This window comes from Schistocerca americana, chromosome 1, assembly GCF_021461395.2.
Source record: "Schistocerca americana isolate TAMUIC-IGC-003095 chromosome 1, iqSchAmer2.1, whole genome shotgun sequence".
Lineage (NCBI taxonomy): Eukaryota > Metazoa > Arthropoda > Insecta > Orthoptera > Acrididae > Schistocerca > Schistocerca americana.
The window spans coordinates 1129778722-1129797994 of record NC_060119.1 but is presented as its reverse complement, the minus strand read 5'-3'; the positions used below and the strand labels follow the sequence as shown (position 1 = coordinate 1129797994).

The 19273-nt window shown below is 39.3% G+C and overlaps 1 protein-coding gene across 1 annotated transcript in view; it reads left to right on the top strand.

Annotated features, from left to right (window-relative positions):
* LOC124619168 (WD repeat and FYVE domain-containing protein 3) overlaps nt 1-19273 on the top strand; it is a 297546-nt gene that overhangs the window by 32043 nt on the left and 246230 nt on the right. Inside the window, exons 6-9 of the mRNA XM_047145406.1 lie at nt 10869-11055; nt 12617-12783; nt 13557-13759; nt 17664-17812. Of these exons, the coding sequence (XP_047001362.1) occupies nt 10869-11055; nt 12617-12783; nt 13557-13759; nt 17664-17812 (706 nt within the window). The remainder of the gene's footprint in view (nt 1-10868; nt 11056-12616; nt 12784-13556; nt 13760-17663; nt 17813-19273) is intronic.

The following is a 19273-nucleotide window of genomic DNA, read 5'->3' as shown; positions in this document are numbered from 1 at the left end:
AGGGCTGTGTCTCGGAGAAGAAATTTTTTTGGAGAAGCCAAAAAAATACAGCTTCCTTACTTAGTCCTTCATTTTCAGATCTGCTAAATTCAATAACATCTGAGACTACGAAGGTAAGATTTTTTTCCTAGCCTGCCTGAATTGATATGGACTATGCCAACTAAATGGAAATAACCAGAATAAGCAGACTTTGATTTACAAATATCTCTGATATTGGAAGTTATACTGATGGCGAATACTGTTGAGCACAGCCAGTCCGGGATTTATAGGATACAATTTTCTAAGCTAAGCCTGCCAACTATTGTATAGTTTACACTCTGTATTTGCTGCCCTTCCTGTGCAATAACAATCCCCTGTAAGCTTCTCTCGCGTCTGTCGGTCGTCGTAATTTAATACACTCCTGGAAATGGAAAAAAGAACACATTGACACCGGTGTGTCAGACCCACCATACTTGCTCCGGACACTGCGAGAGGGCTGTACAAGCAATGATCACACGCACGGCACAGCGGACACACCAGGAACCGCGGTGTTGGCCGTCGAATGGCGCTAGCTGCGCAGCATTTGTGCACCGCCGCCGTCAGTGTCAGCCAGTTTGCCGTGGCATACGGAGCTTCATCGCAGTCTTTAACACTGGTAGCATCCCGCGACAGCGTGGACGTGAACCGTATGTGCAGTTGACGGACTTTGAGCGAGGGCGTATAGTGGGCATGCGGGAGGCCGGGTGGACGTACCGCCGAATTGCTCAACACGTGGGGCGTGTGGTCTCCACAGTACATCGATGTTGTCGCCAGTGGTCGGCGGAAGGGCACGTGCCCGTCGACCTGGGACCGGACCGCAGCGACTCACGGATGCACGCCAAGACCGTAGGATCCTACGCAGTGCCGTAGGGCACCGCACCGCCACTTCCCAGCAAATTAGGGACACTGTTGCTCCTGGGGTATCGGCGAGGACCATTCGCAACCGTCTCCATGAAGCTGGGCTACGGTCCCGCACACCGTTAGGCCGTCTTCCGCTCATGCCCCAACATCATGCAGCCCGCCTCCAGTGGTGTCGTGACAGGCGTGAATGGAGGGACGAATGGAGACGTGTCGTCTTCAGCGATGAGAGTCGCTTCTGCCTTGGTGCCAATGATGGTCGTATGCGTGTTTGGCGCCGTGCAGGTGAGCGCCACAATCAGGACTGCATACGACCGAGGCACATAGGGCCAACACCCGGCATCATGGTGTGGGGAGCGATCTCCTACACTGGCCGTACACCACTGGTGATCGTCGAGGGGACACTGAATAGTGCACGGTACATCCAAACCGTCATCGAACCCATCGTTCTACCATTCCTAGACCGGCAAGGGAACTTGCTGTTCCAACAGGACAATGCACGTCCGCATGTATCCCGTGCCACCCAACGTGCTCTAGAAGGTGTAAGTCAACTACCCTGGCCAGCAAGATCTCCGGATCTGTCCCCCATTGAGCATGTTTGGGACTGGATGAAGCGTCGTCTCACGCGGTCTGCACGTCCAGCACGAACGCTGGTCCAACTGAGGCGCCAGGTGGAAATGGCATGGCAAGCCGTTCCACAGGACTACATCCAGCATCTCTACGATCGTCTCCATGGGAGAATAGCAGCCTGCATTGCTGCGAAAGGTGGATATACACTGTACTAGTGCCGACATTGTGCATGCTCTGTTGCCTGTGTCTATGTGCCTGTGGTTCTGTCAGTGTGATCATGTGATGTATCTGACCCCAGGAATGTGTCAATAAAGTTTCCCCTTCCTGGGACAATGAATTCACGGTGTTCTTATTTCAATTTCCAGGAGTGTATATTATTTGTTGGTAACGTTGATTGTGCTGACTTACGTGGTGGGCCTTAATAAAAATGGTATTTCATTTTATTTTGATTTACAATTAAATACCTCTGTGAAGTTCTCTTTTGTAACAATATTAATCTTCAGTATAAATTATTTGTTACATTAATGAACGTTAGACTCGCTGAATCTTAGAACATGAGCATATAAGTTGAACAATGGAATAAACTTTTCATATTAATTTCTTCGGCTAGTCAGTTCACTTTAAAGCAAAAAATCTTTAGTTATTAATGACAATTGTGGCCCACACACGCTCGAGAGTATTTTTTCTTACCTCCGTTAACCATTGCATTATAGTCAAAGTCCTGGTTCTGGCTCTCGGCTGTTGTACTGAAAATAAGAATCTTAAAGCTACGTATTTTCTACAACGTCGGTCGGCTGTGGAGAAAAATGTATATTATGTTAATAGCGGGCATGTTTTCCGCTTTCGCAAATTTTTTATAAGTTAATATTGCCACGTGATGGCGTCGTTGGCTGCATCAGCCGTTGCGATTGTTGCACTGTGAATTACTCGAATGCAGGTTAATTCAAGGAAGGCAGACATGAAATCGGGATCACCTCTTACAAATTAAAAGTGGACAATAATATTAAATCAATATATTATCTGCTTAATTAGTGTAAAATATGCTTACATTTGCCAGCACTCGCAAGATGTCCGTCTACACACAGGCAAGACAAAAGAAGAAGTGAAGACGACTAAAAAATTAACAAAAGAGCGTATCTTGTTGTCTCTTTAGATCATTTTGTTATATTTCTTTGCCCTCGAAACTTACACAGAGAAATTATTATAATAGGGATACATGAGAAAAATGTATATTATTCAATTTTTAAATGTCTCTTTTTTTATAAATACTGTCTTTTAAGTCCTTTCTTATTATTTTGCTGGGGATGCTATACTTCTGTGGTCAGTATGGAACAGGCTGTAATTTGTTTTCCTGAGATTTGTTGCAAGTGAGTTTACTGTGAATGAATTCAGAATATCTGCAAGCAACTGGTTGCCTTTAGTCTCTATGGTGCCAGATATTTTGTCAGTCACAGTGCTTGTATAAACAGCAAAAATTGTGAAGTTACTTGCCTTGTTGGAGGGCAAAGGTAGATCATCAAGGTATATAAGAAATTGTAGGGGCCTTGGACAAATGCTTGGGGGACCCCATAACATAATTTTCCCTAATCAGACTCTGCTCTACCCACCTGGTTTTTGTGTGCATCGACAACCATCATTTCCCTGTGATGCAAAAGTTCCATCTCCAGTGATAGAACAGACTAGTATGTAATTTTTGAGGTGTACTCATATCTGTACATCATGTTTTAACAGAATGTGATTTATGCTGTTACAAGAGATAACCAATATTTGGTTTATCAGCTGATCAGCTCTCTATTTTGTATGACCGTGAAATGAATGTGTTACTTGTTTGAATATTTTATGTTATGTATGAGCACCTCTACAAATAAAAGAATTCACTATGTTTTCAGAGTGGCTGGCTAGTTCATCTGGCTGTAGCACTTATTTCAGCTTCTACATTGTTACCAATCCTTGTATTTTTACAATTGATTTTACAATATGATTGTAAAGTGAGTTTTATGTATTTTACTTGTCTGTTTGGGTGTCTGATGGCTAAGAATGAGAATGGGATGCGCTGAGTGAGAATTAAATTATACTTGTTATCTTTTTGAAAAAGATCTGAAGTATTTAAATTGTATTTGGTTTTCTAAGGATGATGAATTTGTCTGCCATGTAGTACAGTCAGAGGAACAATTGAAATTTTAGAACAAATATTTTATGTCAGGCAATCCATATTACCTTACATATTGTTTAAAGTGTTCGTTTAGAGTACGTGTAATCATTGGGGCAGTAGATCAGTAAGAGTTTGAATATATTTGTTAGTTTGTCTATTTGCGGCACACATTCTATAGACATTGAATTTCTGTGCGTAAATGTTGAGAGTGCTGAATAAAGTGACAGTGGCTTTTCCTCATTTATATATTTGTTTGTATAAGGACTTTTTTGATATACCTTTGGCCACTGACGTTATTGTGCATTGAGTAGATTAGAGGAAACTGAAGATAAGTATTCAGTTGTGTCAACTGCAGTTCTCTGGCAGACATAACTCATATCATAAACTGCAAGTGCACAGTTTTATCGGTATCTCTAATATCTAACCATCCTTCAAACAGTGGTGAGGCTCAGTCAAATGAGAGGACACAGTTCAGGGGAAAGGTTCGTGTAATATTTTCTGCTAATGTTGTTGCATCAAAGGAAAATTCTATCGATAAAAGTAATTAATAAGACACAAAATTACTGGCCAGCACTTTTCATTCAGGAGGCAAAATGTTCAGTATTGCTGATAGGAAAACATAAAAGCTTCCAGAACTATTAGTTACTTCCTCAGGGATGAGGGAGGGCTAGAGCGGAAAATGTTAGAGAGGAGGCATAGGGTCCCTATCTGTTGCCTAGGATACGAACTTAGACTGTGAGCACACCTCAAGTACCAGTATGCCGAGCGTTGTGGGCAAACGCCACGTGGATGTCAAGGCTAGGACGGGTACCAAATGATTTTGTATCAGCTTTTCATTTGGATCTGGGTCTTCTGTAACAAAGTATTGCTGATTTGCACTTGTCTTACAGAACGAGATTTTCACTCTGCAGTGGAGTGTGCACTGATATGAAACTTCCTGGCAGATTAAAACTGTGTGCCGGACCGAGACTCGAGCAGAGCACTTGCATACGAAAGGCAAAGGTCCTGAGTTCAAGTCTCAGTCCGGCACACAGTTTTAATCTGCCAGGAAGTATCATATCAGCGCACACTCCACTGCAGAGTGAAAATCTCATTCTGGAAACATCCCCCAGGCTGTGGCTAAGCCATGTCTCTGCAATATCCTTTCTTTCAGGGGTGCTAGTCCTGCAAGGTTTGTAGGAGAGCTTCTGTAAAGTTTGGAAGTTAGGAGACGAGGTACTGGCAGAAGTAAAGCTGTGAGGACGGGGTGTGTGTCATGCTTGGGTAGCTCAGTTGGTAGAGCGCTTGGCGTGAAAGGCAAAGGTCCAGAGTTCGAGTCTCGGTCCGGCACACAGTTTTAATCTGCCAGGAAGTTGCACATGTCTTGTTTGCTGATGAGACCTGCTTCACACAAGAAGATCACAAAGAAAATAATCAACTTTCGACAATATAATGTAATTGAAACGGGAGAACACACACATAAAAAATGTTTTATTTGTGCAAACTTTTGGAGGAGCCAGTGTGTGACATAGCAAGCTGGGATCTCTTCACTTCCTCTCTTGTTTTGCCACCTGCCTCCTTAATGTAACAGAGGTGTGAGGGGGGGACGGCAAAAAATTGACAGGTTAAAAAACGCAAGATGTAGAAAACTAAAATGGACTGTGAAAAAATGCTCAGACATAAGAAATGGATCAAGGCCAGATGGGTGGCCTTAATGGATCTCATTTCAGGGCATGATTTGCTTTGACATGGCCACAACTTCTTTAAATCATGCCATGAAATGAGATCCATCCTGTCTGAGATTTTGCCCACCAAACCTAGAATAGCTTTTTGTCACCCTCCCAAACTCTTGAGTATCTGGAGCTCCTTCTGCAAGCATCTCCCTACCCTATGGCTCCTACTCCTGTGACAATCTCTGCTGTAAGGTTTGCCCTAAGCACCCTCTTACCACCACATATAGCAGCCCTGTAACTGGTAACACACATGCTATCGAAGGGAGAGCCACCTGTAAATGACACATCATATGCCAGCTGTTATGCAAACAATGTTTGACCTTTTACATCGGCATGACTACCACCAAGTAATCAATTAGGATGAATGGGCATAGGCAGAGGGTGTATAAGGGCAACATGCAATATCCTGTTGCTGAACATGCTCTACAACATGGCAGTCATGACCTTGGCACCTGTTTCACCAAATTTACCATCTGGATTCTCTCCCCCAGACAGCAGTTTCTCATAACTTCGGAGGTGGGAACTAGCGGTACAGCAGTTCCTTGGTTCTCGCCACCCACGTGACCTTAATTTACAGTAATTTCTTTTGTCTCAGTATTTCTTCACAGTAACTACTCCTTTCTTCACTGTGTTTGCGTTTTCTGCATCTTTTATTTTCTGACCTGCGTTATTTTTGGCGTTCTGCTTCCACCATCACATAGAATGCACTTAGCTTTTCACTCTTAATAATTCCTTCACAATGTTTTAGCAGAAATATGTGTATTGAATATTACCCTGTCGTCTACCTTTAAGCTCTCAGGTTTTCAAATCTCATTTGATGCAGTCCCCAACAATCAGTCTTTCCTTCTCATCCCGTCCGGTAAGCCTTCTCTGACTTGGGGTTCTTGGTGAATTTTCTGAACTGTACCCCTTTTCCTAAATCTCTCCAGTCCTTTTACGTCACCCCTCTTCCTTCCCCTTTAAGCATTCTGCTGGGAGAAGGAGCCACTGGCACCAAAAGCTTGCATAAGCAAAACCTTTTTTGTATGTGTGTTCTCCCACTGCTGTTTGTTGAGTAGATTTTTTATCTATCCAGTTACATTATATTTACACAAGAAGAGTATTTCAGCATCAGGAATGGCTACATTTGGTATGGTGAAAACCTTCATTCAGTTTTTGTTAGATTGCTAATAAACATGGTATGTAAACATTTGAGGTGGTCTTGTTATTGATTATCCCATAGGACATTTGAATTTTTCATTATGCCGGAACTGTTCCTAAGATGCCTTCCAAATGTCTTCTCTTGCTCAGAGAGAATATACCATTTTGTTTTATCATGTCTTTGCCCCCACTGAAACTTGATTGTAGATGGGGAAGAATGCCATAGGCCACCAACTCAGTGTCACAAGTGGAAATGCATGTATGGATATTCCCTTATTTTGAACAGGTTAGACAACCATCCCTATTACTTGGAGTAATAGGCAGTGACTGCTGTGATTGTAACAAATGAAATCATACTGTAGCAATGTTATCTATAGACATCATGCAGGAGTATTTCAGGAAAAATAAATAATCAGTTTAATTTCTTTACATCTTAAAAGGACTGTCCTCCCTTCACACTGTGTGGCTCCAAGAATTGTAGATAAGAGGGTATGTATTCTCTGACAAAAATGATCCTTATTGTTACATGATAAACATAGAAATGAATTAAACCATCTTGAAGAATAATGGCTGTGCCTCTCTCACACACAATTGAAACCAACCCAATTCAGCTTACTCTAATGTGGATGTAAGATCCACCTACCTAACTCTGTGCAGTAAACTTCAGACTAAGTGTACAATGAACCAAAATGCTGCATTGAATGTGTGGTTTGCAAAAATAGAAAATCATTTGTGATTGGTTATAATAAATGCAAATCCAAATAGTAGAGTAAACTTGAAACTCAGTGATGTATTAAGCTCATATAATCTTATAAATATAGTAAACTGTGACAGTAAAATGACAGTCACATACTCCACTAGAACGGATTATGCTGTAATCAACAAAAATGTCAAAGATAAGGTAAATTACAGTAGCTTAGATTTTCATTATTCTGACCACTTCTGTAAGATGATAGTGCATGAATTCAGCTGTGCCAAAAATAACGAAAATTGTTCTACAGAAACAAACTCTAAATACCTTAAACATTAACATTCTTAAATACAAATTAGCAAATGAGAAATATGATTATGTGTATCGGGTGAAAGGAAGGGCCTGATGACAAATTGAATGAGTTGTACTCAACCCTTGTGAGGCATTATGAATATGGCTGTCCAGTCGGAGAAATCCAGAAGGTAGTTAAAACTGCCAAAATGGGAACTCCCACGAAATCTCATTAGGCTCAGGCAGAGTATATACAATCTAAACCTGTTTTATAAAGCTACTGCTCTGTAGGCTTTTAAGGAAGAATACAGTTGGGCAAAGAAAAGTTTTAAAACTGAAATTGCTAACCTAAGGAAGCAGATTAACAGTAAATCAATAGAACAGTCTGACAATATAAGTAAAACATCATGGGAGCTGATTGGCAAGTACCGCAAATGTCCTAGCGAGATGAACACTGAACCATTCAGCTTAAGTCTTGCTGGTAACATTGAAAAACTCGCAAATGCTATATGTAATATTTTTGAAAAAAAAAAGCCTAAATACTGCATGTAATCAGAAACTACATGTAATATTTTTAATAACTACTTCATTTCTGTTGACCAGTAAACCCACATTATAGATGCACAGGTAGAGATCCCATGTCACCTCACTCGGTGTACTGAATTTGAACGTGTGGAAGTGAATGAGCAGGAAGTATGCAAGGCAGTTGCATGCTAAAGAAAAATTTTCATCTGGATGGGATGGCATATCCAGTGCTATTAGTAGGGTGTGCTTAAAAGAATCTCTGAACTCTTACTTACCTGACTAACTGCAGCATGAGTGACAATATGTATACAACTGTCCTAAAAATAAGTGTAGTGAAACTGGTGTATAAAAAGGGAAGTAAGGAAGTGTTTCCAGACCCACCTTTAATAAGATATATGGAAGTATTACCCTTTCCCAGCTAAGTGCCTTTTTCTCAAAACACACTGCTTGTAGATTTGCAGCATGGCTTCAGAAAAGATCTAAGTACAACCACAGCATTTATGCAGTTCTTCCAAGAAGTTTACTGTCTGTTGGATCAGATGATGTAGACTGCAGGTATATTTTTAGACCTGACAAAAGCTTTTAGCACGGTAAACCATAGGTTACTTCTGAAAAAGAAAGCTGAAGTCCAGGAATCCTCGAGCCACATACCTGCTGAATCATAAGCAATGCACTAAACTGTCATTCAAGCTAGATGATAAAATTATGAATGTTCAGTCTACTAGTGAAAAGGTTATAAAAGGTGTACCTCACAGCTCAATCCTTTCTCTCCCTATATATATAAACGGCATTGCACAGTCCATTAATGTCCATATAATAAGCTATGCATATGGGAGAGAATGTAAGGAACTGGAATCTTTTGCTACTAGTGGTCTAAGAGAAGTAATTAAGTGCTTCAAAGTCCAGGGCTTAAAGGTGAATGTCACCAAAGCTCAATTACTGGTATTTCAAATGGGCGGTTCTCATGAAAACTATGTAAATAATGTATAAGGAGCGTTCAAAACGAAACGAGCTGGAGGGATAATTGCAGAAACCAGTACCTGTATGTTAGAAGTATTGACCCTGGCTGTGGAGACACTTGTCCCTTTGTGACACAAGGCAGTGAATGGCTGTCTCATAAAATTCCTGGGGATGCGATGTTAACTAGTTACCACATGTACAGCTGGACGTTGTCGTCAAAAATGAATCAAAGCCTTTTTAAGTGGACCAAAACTGGCTTTATCACAGGAAGAGAGGTCCAGACTGTATGGAAGATGGCTGAGAACCTCCCATTTGCAGGAGTGCCACGAGCATGTTGGCCGTATGAGGCTATGCATTGTTGCAAAGCAGAATGACCCCACAGGTGAGATTGCCTTGTCGTTTCAATTTGATCGCTTGGCAAAGGGTCGTCAAGATTTGTGAGTAATACTGGGCATTCACTGTTGTCCTGTGCTGCAGGAAGTGAATCAGAAGGAGACTATCTTGGTCAGAGAAGAACGTCAGCTTAGAGGCAAATGATTCACCTCGGACAATGACGTCCAGCTTTACGTGTGGAACTGGTTAACATCACAGCCCCAGGAATTTTATGAGACAGCCATTCACCACCTTGTGTCACAGTGGGACAAGTGTCTCAACAGGAAGGGTCAATACTTCTAACGTACAGGTACTGGTTTCTGTAATTATGCCTCTGGCTCATTCTTTTTGAATGACCCATATATATGCAACATCTCAGCTACAGAAAATGAAAGCTGTAAATTCCTAGGTATGTATGTTGTTGAAAATCTGTGATGAAATAACCACACTAATTTTGTATGTGGAAAAGTCAGTTATACCTTATACCCTCTCAGCCAGCTTGCAAAGATAGTATCGAGCCAAACATTGAAAAATAGTATATTATGGAACAATTTACCACTTCCTTAGTTATGTGATTGAACTGTAATGCTGTGCAGCTGATGTACACTTAAAAAGAATAATGCTCCTACAGAAAGGAGCTGTAAGACTTGTACATGGTATGTGCTTTAGAGATTCATGTCGTGATGTGTTTATGCAGCACAAATACCTAAAAATTTATTCTTTACACGTAAGTTATCAAGTGCAATGATGTACATGAACACAACACCAGGACAAATTTAACAGTTTCCAGGAAAGAACAACATCGGGCTAAAAATGACAGATGGAAGCCCACACATCGGACTTCTTAAGGTGTATGCAGGGAAAGAATTTTACAACCATATTAAAATCTTTTCTGATAAAAAAATGTTTATATTCATCCAAGAATTTTAAGACACTGTTTTTAATTGTGAACCATTGGGATTTCACCTGTAATGTAATAAATGTATAACATAGATATAAGGTACAACGGTTGCAGTATAAAACATATTTTGCAAGTTTAATTATAGTAATACCATCATTTCTGACATTTGTAAATGTCATCACTGTGATGGCTCCACAGAAAAAAATCTGTAAACAAATAAATCTTAGAATCCATAGCAGTGGAGCAAACCACCTTGATTTTGCTTCATCATTTTTCAGTGCCAAAGACACAGCGCAAGTGTAGGAGAAATGTGTAACATCTTAATATGACTCTATTCTCTCAAAGAAAAGACAGTTTTGACTTGTTATTTCTGGGTCTGAAATCACTATGTTTTTTCTTTAGAAACTGTGAATGTTGAAGAACTGTGCCACAGGAGTATATGATGGATGGTTCTTGAAGCAGAGAGGAAAGGATTTTATATTCATTCAATGATCAGTCAGAATTGTAGGCAAAAAGTGTGTTATATAAAATATTTCGTGTTAGGTGCATTGAATATTCCAAAATTTTACTGCCATTGTTTGTCTTGTGAGTCGTCTTAAAAGCTTGCTTATACCTTACTTTCAATGTTTGTTTGTGTACTTGTGCATTGCAGTGTTAATGTAACATTTTATGTTTCAGATAAGGGTTGTGTAGCTCTCTGTATTGAAAATATGCAAAGAGTTCAAGAACTGACACCCCTAGAAATTGTTGAGATGTTTGTAACTGTGTTCTGCTTCCTGAAAGATTCCAGTGAAGTCTCTCAGACACTGCTTGATGATTTTCGCAGCTGTCAGGGTTATGTTTTCCTGTCCGAATTCCTTTTGAAGTAAGTCATTGCTTGAACAGAGCTTCTGAGTTTCTTTAAATGACTTTGCAGCTTAAACATTCTGTTGTGAACAATGTGTGATTCCCATTGTTGCTTGCCTCACTGTAAAATGCTTATAAAATTCAATGCAAAGTCAGCTTTTGCATATTGTGTTTCAAAAGGACCTATGTATAGGAAGTACTGATAAGTTGAAGGATTTAAAGGGCGACATAGTTTCCACCAGCCTGTTATTTAAAGTGAAAACTTTATAAAGCCAGTTTCAAGTGTGTGCTCAATCTCAAGTGCACAGTGGATGTGGATGTATCATCCTATTGTGCATTTAGTTATGAGCACATGCTCAAACTATCTACTAGTGCTTCATAAAGTGCCTTGTGGGAAGAGCTCATTGTTGAAATTTATTGAGGCTTGGTGCTCACCCAGAATAAGTAAAGCTGAAGGACTGGTAAAAATAGCAAATAGATGTGTTGAGCAAGGGTTGGATAAAATAATATAAACATCTTGGTAGAGACAACTTACATTCAGACAGTGTTTTGACTTATCTGTAATGCACTAATGTTGCCTGTCTTAATTCCAGGAAATGCTCTAAGGATTCCAGCATTGTTTTATTAATACACCTTTTTAAAATAGTTGTATATATATTTTGTTCAAATTTATGAACCGATATTCCATGCAGTCATAAAGTTCTATATGCCGAATGAATTTGTGCTTGCATAAATTCCTCCAAAGTTAGTGTGAAGGCTTCTAATGAATTTACTCCTTAATTTTGAACAGTTAAGAAATGGGTGGCTGAATTCAGATGTCACCATACATACCTTGAAGAAGGCCCATGTGAATGATGTCTCGAAATGCAGTTACAGATGGAAACATTAGGGAAATGCTCAGTATGGTGCTGGGTTAAAGCCATGCCCTTGAGGACCACTTTGAACTGTTACATTATGAAGAAATTATTTACTGCATGTGAACTGACTTGTTGCAATGAGTTTCAGTTTTAAAACTGTGATGTTTCACTAAACTTGTGCAATGTAAGTGTTAGAACTAGTGCACAGTGAATAAAATAAAATATGACTACATGCTATGACTGATAGCACTGCTAATAATGAGAAGTGTAATTGTTCATAAAAGCCCAGTGTTAAATTTGTGAAATAGAATGTTCGAAACTATTGAAGACTGTCTTGGGCTTTGTAATTATTGTATTAACCAGCCTGTTTTCATATTTGGCATGGATCTGTCAAACATATCTGCATGTTTGCAAGATTATGGTCGAAAGTTGTTAGGAATGATGTTCCTTTGAGCATATTAAGTAAGAGATTTCCAGCGGTTTCGTGGTTTCTGTCTCTAGTATCATACATTATATGGTAATCAGATCTGTGTTATTTTTCATAAGATATCTTATAATCTGACACATTGAAAATTGAAGAAATTCAAACTTACTAGCGGATATTATTTACGTTATTAACGCATTGTGCAAATGTGAACTATGAGAGGGGAAAAATCGTGCACTTAATGACACTGCATATTATATGCCTCTTTTGGACTGATACATAAATTGTGTATGTTTTAGGTTAGAACATGACACTAGCCCAGAATCTCAAGAAGCCATCCGTAACCTGGTTCTGATGGTGGCTTCTCTTGCGATGTGTGGTTACATTGAACTACGCCCTAGCCAGGCTAGTATGGGTTCCCTCTTTAAAATCAGCAATTTCTCATTGCCGCAGCCTTCAGGGAGAGGTAAGGGAAACAGTTGGAGAGTTTATTTAAAAAATACTTGTCAAACATAATGGCAGTGCATTCGTTACTGTCTTAACATTAGCTAATAACTACATGCATTACAGGTGTAATTTTAGCATAATCTAATATACATAATCAGTTTGAAATATTCTATTGAGCCACTGAAAATAGTTAAATATTTCTTTTGGCATCAACATCTATTTACATAGAATATCTCAAATTTAACATGAAAAAGATAAAGAAATAATACTCGCAGTAGGCAGCTGTTAACTGTGTAGTGGTAGAACTAGAAAAAAAAAAGGAAAAAAAAACAGAAATATTGCTTTTCAAACATGAGAAGAGCTGGAGGTATTTGAGTAGTTCAAGTATTTGGTGGAGCCATCAGTATGGTCTGAGTGAGACACTGTTGAAAGGATAAGAGAAAAAGGGTAATAATTCATGTTTAGTCCTGTTATGTTGTGTTTCCCCTGAATGGCTCTCCTTTTTAACCCTAGACTACTCAAAAATTTCATCACCCCCCCCCCCCCCCAAGTACCGTTGCAATTTGAAATGTTAAATCTCGTTTTTATTTCATGTTGCAGCCATGTATCCAAACTAATTTTATTGAAGTTCAAGAGGTAGTATTTGCAAAAACCTTTACTTTCATGCCTATTGCTGCCTGATATGTAGAATTTTCTTTCAGTCTTTATGTCCATCTACACCTAAATATAGTTTTCATGGAACTTATGCTTTAATTTGCCTCATTAACTGAAACTAATTATTCATTCTTACAGGAGCCAGTGTGAGAAATATACAGGCCTTTCAAGTACTACAATCTGTTTTTCTTAAATCGAACTGCCCTGCATTGTGCTGCACCATTCTTGATGCAATTTCTAGTGTATATCATGCAGATAACGCAAATTACTTTATACTTGAGGGACAGAACACCCTTTCTCAATTTGCCGAAAAAATTCATCTGAAAACACAAGAAATACAGGTAAACTTCATGAAAATTATTCAGATAAAATGACTTTTAATTTAGAAATCGTTAAATGTTGTACAAGTTTTCTGGTTTTTTAAATAATCCTTCATTCATGCGATCATAAAGGTTGACTCTTCATTAGCAAAGCACATCAGAAATGGCATTGTGAACTACAAATTAGGTACTCCACACAACGTGGGAATCTCAGTGGGCACCATTCTCTACTGTGCATCAAAACTATTTTCGTGCCATTTATGATGACTTAATTTAAATGAGTTGGAATGCATACAGAAATTGCAAGGAGCATTTCTGGACTCTGTTCTATATTGTACGACAATTTGAGTGCTATGCAGGATATTGTCCTGAAGATGGATGTCTGGAAACTTTAGTTGCAGAAGGAAAACTGTGTGTGTGGATGTCTAGTGAGAAGTGTTTGTAAATAAAGTATAAGGATGTAGAAAATACTTTCAAAATTCACATACATCTTCTTACTGCAATACCGGTGGTGTAAAAATGTGACAAAAACTGTGAAATGCTTCAGCATTTCATTTTGTGCAACATGTCATAATCAGTAATGAGTTTTTCATGTGCCCTGAGTCAGGAGTGTGGGAGGAAAGTGGCTGTAATATTTATTTACTTATTTGTTGATTTACTAAACCTGGCAAGTTCTGGAACATCAGACTCTCTGTCACATCTAACCAGCCATTATACATATTATGTTCATTATAATAAACACAAGTTACTTCTAGTATACAACATTTATACAACTTTTGTGATTACTGTAGCATGAAAGAGAAAGAAAACACAGTACATTTGTCCATGGTTACAACAATAGAGACAAGATAAAGGGAGATAGTTGTAAACTGGGAAGTATACAGCCATGAGCATGAGAGAGAGAGAGAGAGAGAGAGAGAGAGAGAGAGAGAGAGAGAGAGAGAGAGAGAGAGAGAGAGAGAGGGGGGGGGGGGGGGGGCTACACAATACTATTAAAAAGGGTGAAAAGAAAGTAAAGTGATGTGACTGACTGAGAAATGAAAAAGCAAGAAGTGTGAATGGGAGAAGGCAGGCACATTTACGTTACTGTTTGACAGGGTGAAAACTGACTATAAATGTTGATTTTTGAGGAGTTGTTAGAGGGTGACAGGAGGCAGTGCTTCAGCTCTTCCTTTAGAGCAACATGACATTTAATTGTGCACAGAGTGCAGGGTAGCTCATTCCAGAGCCAAATAGCAGCAACAGAGGGGGAGTTCACGAGTTATCTTGATTTATAGATGGGCATAGTTAGGGTACTAGGTAAATTAGCCCTTACGTTTGGATTATGATGAGATGACTGGTACTCAATTTCTGATGCATGGTACTGGAGTGCTTGTCCATCAAGCCTACAGTTGGCACATAGCTTCTCTGGCCACAACTGATCTAAACGAAGAGGTTTTAATTACAAATGTGAGGTGATGAAGGTTACGGGTGAAAATATAATTATTGAACCGTGCAGAATTTTATCAACAAGAAAGGAATACTCTGACAATCTACAGAACTGTTCTGATCCAGAATCACCAATTACATGTTCCAGCACCAGCCCTAATGATAACTAAATTCCAGAACTGACATGTGGAGATGTGTTGAGAAGTAGAAATACCTAAAAATGGCAGGACAACTGGGAGCAGCAGAATTGCTGCTGAGATATTAAAATATGGAGAAGAACCACTGCACAGATGTTAGTTTCACGTGATACAGTTAACCTGGAAAACTGAGAACACACCAGCAGACTGGAAAGAATCAGTAGTCTCAGTACATAAAAAAGAAGACAGGGAACACTTCAGAAACTATAGGGGAATATGAGGAGTTAACACAGTCTGTAAGATTTTATTTTGTTTATTGCTAAACCATGTGAAAGCATACGCAGAAAATATTATCAGGATTATAAAAATGGCTTTCAAAGAAATAGATCCACCACTGATAATATATCAGTAATCAAAACAATAAATGAAAAATACAGGAAAGTAAAGAAAAATTATACTACTTGTTCACCAGTTTTATGAAAGCTTATGACTCTATTGACAGACAAAGCCTGTGGAATGTGATAACAGACTTGAGATTTCCAGTCAATCTTCTTAATCTTTGTAAAATGTGCATTGGTGAAAATATGAGTAGTAGTTTGCTAAATAGAATAAAATCTGACCATTTTTAAAAATAAAAAGGGACCGAGACATGGGGAAGCTCCGTCTCCTCTTCTCTTAAATGCATCCGTGGAGAGAGTTGTGAGGAAGCTGAAGCTAGTGTCTTCTGGGATCCTCCAAAGAAATAAAGTTTTAACAAATGCAGATGATATAGCGCTCATTGAAAACAGTGAAATAGAGATAGGCAGTTATTTGTCAAGCTTGTAGAAGCAGCATCCAATCTTGTACTAAAAGTAAATGATAAGAAAGCAAAGTGCATCATAGGTCAAGGCTGGAGATACGAACAAGACAATCAGTTGCATTTAATAATTGGAAAACAAAATTCAAAAGTGCCGAACAGTTCAAATTTCTGGGCACAATGATACATAAACGAAATCAGAGACAAGTGAAGTGAAAATCAGACTGCAGAATGCTAATAGATCATACTGCTCTATACAAAACTTCTAGAGTCTAAACTACTGACAAGTAAAACTAACATGAAGCTATAATTTTATGAAGAGGATAGATTGGTAATCACCAAATAGAGAAGACATTGAGTCGCAGGCAGGCAGGGGTCTCAGCTGGCAGAGAGAGTGGTCATGTATATGAGAGTTGTGCTTGTGTGAATGTGCATGTGTTTTCTACTTTAAAAGAAAGCCTTTTCTCCAAAAGCTCCAAGGTGTAGCAGATTTTTGTTGTGCCTGTCTATGACTCTCTCTCTCTCCTCTATATTGTGAGTAGCAGTCTATCCTTTTCATAGTATTTTGTGATTCCATCCTGGATTTTCCATTGTTTAAAATGAAGCTATGTAACACAATCATCAGACCAGTCCTAAACTACAGAGCAGAAACATGTAATTAAACTAAAATGGAAGGACGTCACTTCCACATATTTGAAAACAAAGTTTATAGGAAAATCCTTTGTCTGTACTATGATAATGAATCCCAAAGCTGGAAGAGAATACACAACACCAAAACCTACATGCTATCACGACGAGCAACAATAATGAGTGCAATAATTACAAAAGACTTCAATCGACAGGTGATTTGATGAAAATGGAAGCGGATTAAGTAGTTTCAAGAATATTCGTGGAGAAATCATTTGGTAAGAGACCAAGAGGGAGAACTAGGAGTACATGGGTAAATGAAATTAAAACAATATGCAACAGGATGGGCATAAATTATTGGGAGGGAGTAGTGGAAGATAAAAATATTTGGAGGCAACATGTGATATCTTCTATCAGAAGCCAAGGAGGTTGAGGTTAGAATTGGACACTATACTATCTAAAAGCAGATTTTGCCACAATTATTAGAAGTTATGGGACATGCTGAAATGCAGAAATGGTGTCATCTGATGCCATGTATAGTTAACTAGTGTGAAATACAGTGTAATCCTCAAACCTGGAACCTTGCATTTCATGGACAGTGCTCTTACCAGCTAAACGGTCCAAGCATTTGCAACTTCAGTTCTGCCAGCATCTTTTACCTAATTTCTAAACTGACCATTTTTTTTAAATTTCTAAATGTGTCACCATGCTTGAAGATTCAATGTCTTGATAATATAAGAATAGAAAATACTATGTATATGTACTGAGACTTATAAATTTAACTCTGATGTTAATAATAAAATTGTGACTTATAAATTTAACTCTGATGTTAATAATAAAATTGTGTATTCAACTATCTAGGTATCTTATGTAAAATGAACTTGATATGATGTTTAAATTACTGCACTAATGGCACTTATCCTTTGTTATTTTTCAGGAGAAATTTTTCCAGCTCCTGGAATTTATAGTATTTCAACTGAATTTTGTACCCTGCAAAGAACTCATATCACTGTCAATACTTCTGAAGGCACAGTCTTCTGTCAGTTGCAGCATAATATGTATGCAAACTTTGCTCAACATTCTAAGGTAATACTTCAGTTTTGACCAAAAGTACTTCACAAGTTTTTTTCCCTAAAACTATGCAGTACAAGAAAAATATATAAATTATAAGGTGTATCACTTCTTTTGCGGAAAAGAAAAACCATGGACTACACAGATGAAGTACTTTCTACCTCTAATGTAGTTAAAAGTTATAATATGTAATGTGTAGATATAGCACATCCTGTAAAAGATATAATGCCTTAAGAAAACAAATAGAGAAAAAACAGAATTAGAAACAAGATAATATAAATAAACTAAAAAATAGTAATTATATATAAAAACAAAGGAATGAGGAAAGAGGTTTTAGGTAGGGTGGCAGGTGATCGGCGTGAAAGGAAATGCTCTCATTACCTTAGCCAGCTTCATCCTGACCCACAACTTATTCACTTTTGCAGGCCAGACATACCAACAATTAAAGGGAACAGTCATGGGTACCAGGATGGCCCCCTCGTACGCCAACCTATTCATGGGTCGCTTAGATGAAGCGTTCTTGGTTACCCAAGTCTGCCAACCCAAAGTTTGGTACAGATTTATTGATTGGTCCATCAGATTCACCTGGTCCTACTCCAAATCCCATGCCACTTTCCTTGACGTTGACCTCCACCTGTCCAATGGCCAACTTCACACGTCCGTCCACATCAAACCCACCAACAAGCAACAGTACCTCCATTATGACAGCTGCCACCCATTCCACATCAAACGGTCCCTTCCCTACAGCCTAGGTCTTCGTGGCAAACGAATCTGCTCCAGTCTGGAATCCCTGAATCATCACACTAACAACCTGAAAACAGCTTTCGCATCCCGCAACTACCCTCCCGACCTGGTACAGAAGCAAATAACCAGAGCCACTTCCTCGTCCCCTCAAACCCAGAATCCCCCACAGAAGAACCACAAAAGTGCCCCACTTGTGACAGGATACTTTCCGGGACTGGACCAGACTCTGAATGTGGCTCTCCAGCAGGGATACGACTTCCTCAAATCCTGCCCTGAAATGAGATCCATCCTTCATGAAATCCTCCCCACTCCGCCAAGAGTGTCTTTCCGCCGTCCACCTAACCTTCGTAACCTGTTAGTTCATCCCTATAAAATCCCCAAACCACCTTCCCTACCCTCTGGCTCCTATCCTTGTAACCACCCCCGATGCAAAACCTGTCCCATGCACCCTCCCACCACCACCTACTCCAGTCCTGTAACCCGGAAGGTGTACACGATCAAAGGCAAAGCCATGTGTGAAAGCACCCACGTGATTTACCAACTGACCTGCCTACACTGTGATGCATTCTATGTGGGAATGACCAGCAACAAACTGTCCATTCGCATGAATGGACACAGGCAGACAGTGTTTGTTGGTAATGAGGATCACCCTGTGGCTAAACATGCCTTGGTGCACAGCCAGCACATCTTGGCACAGTGTTACACCGTCCGGGTTATCTGGATACTTCCCAC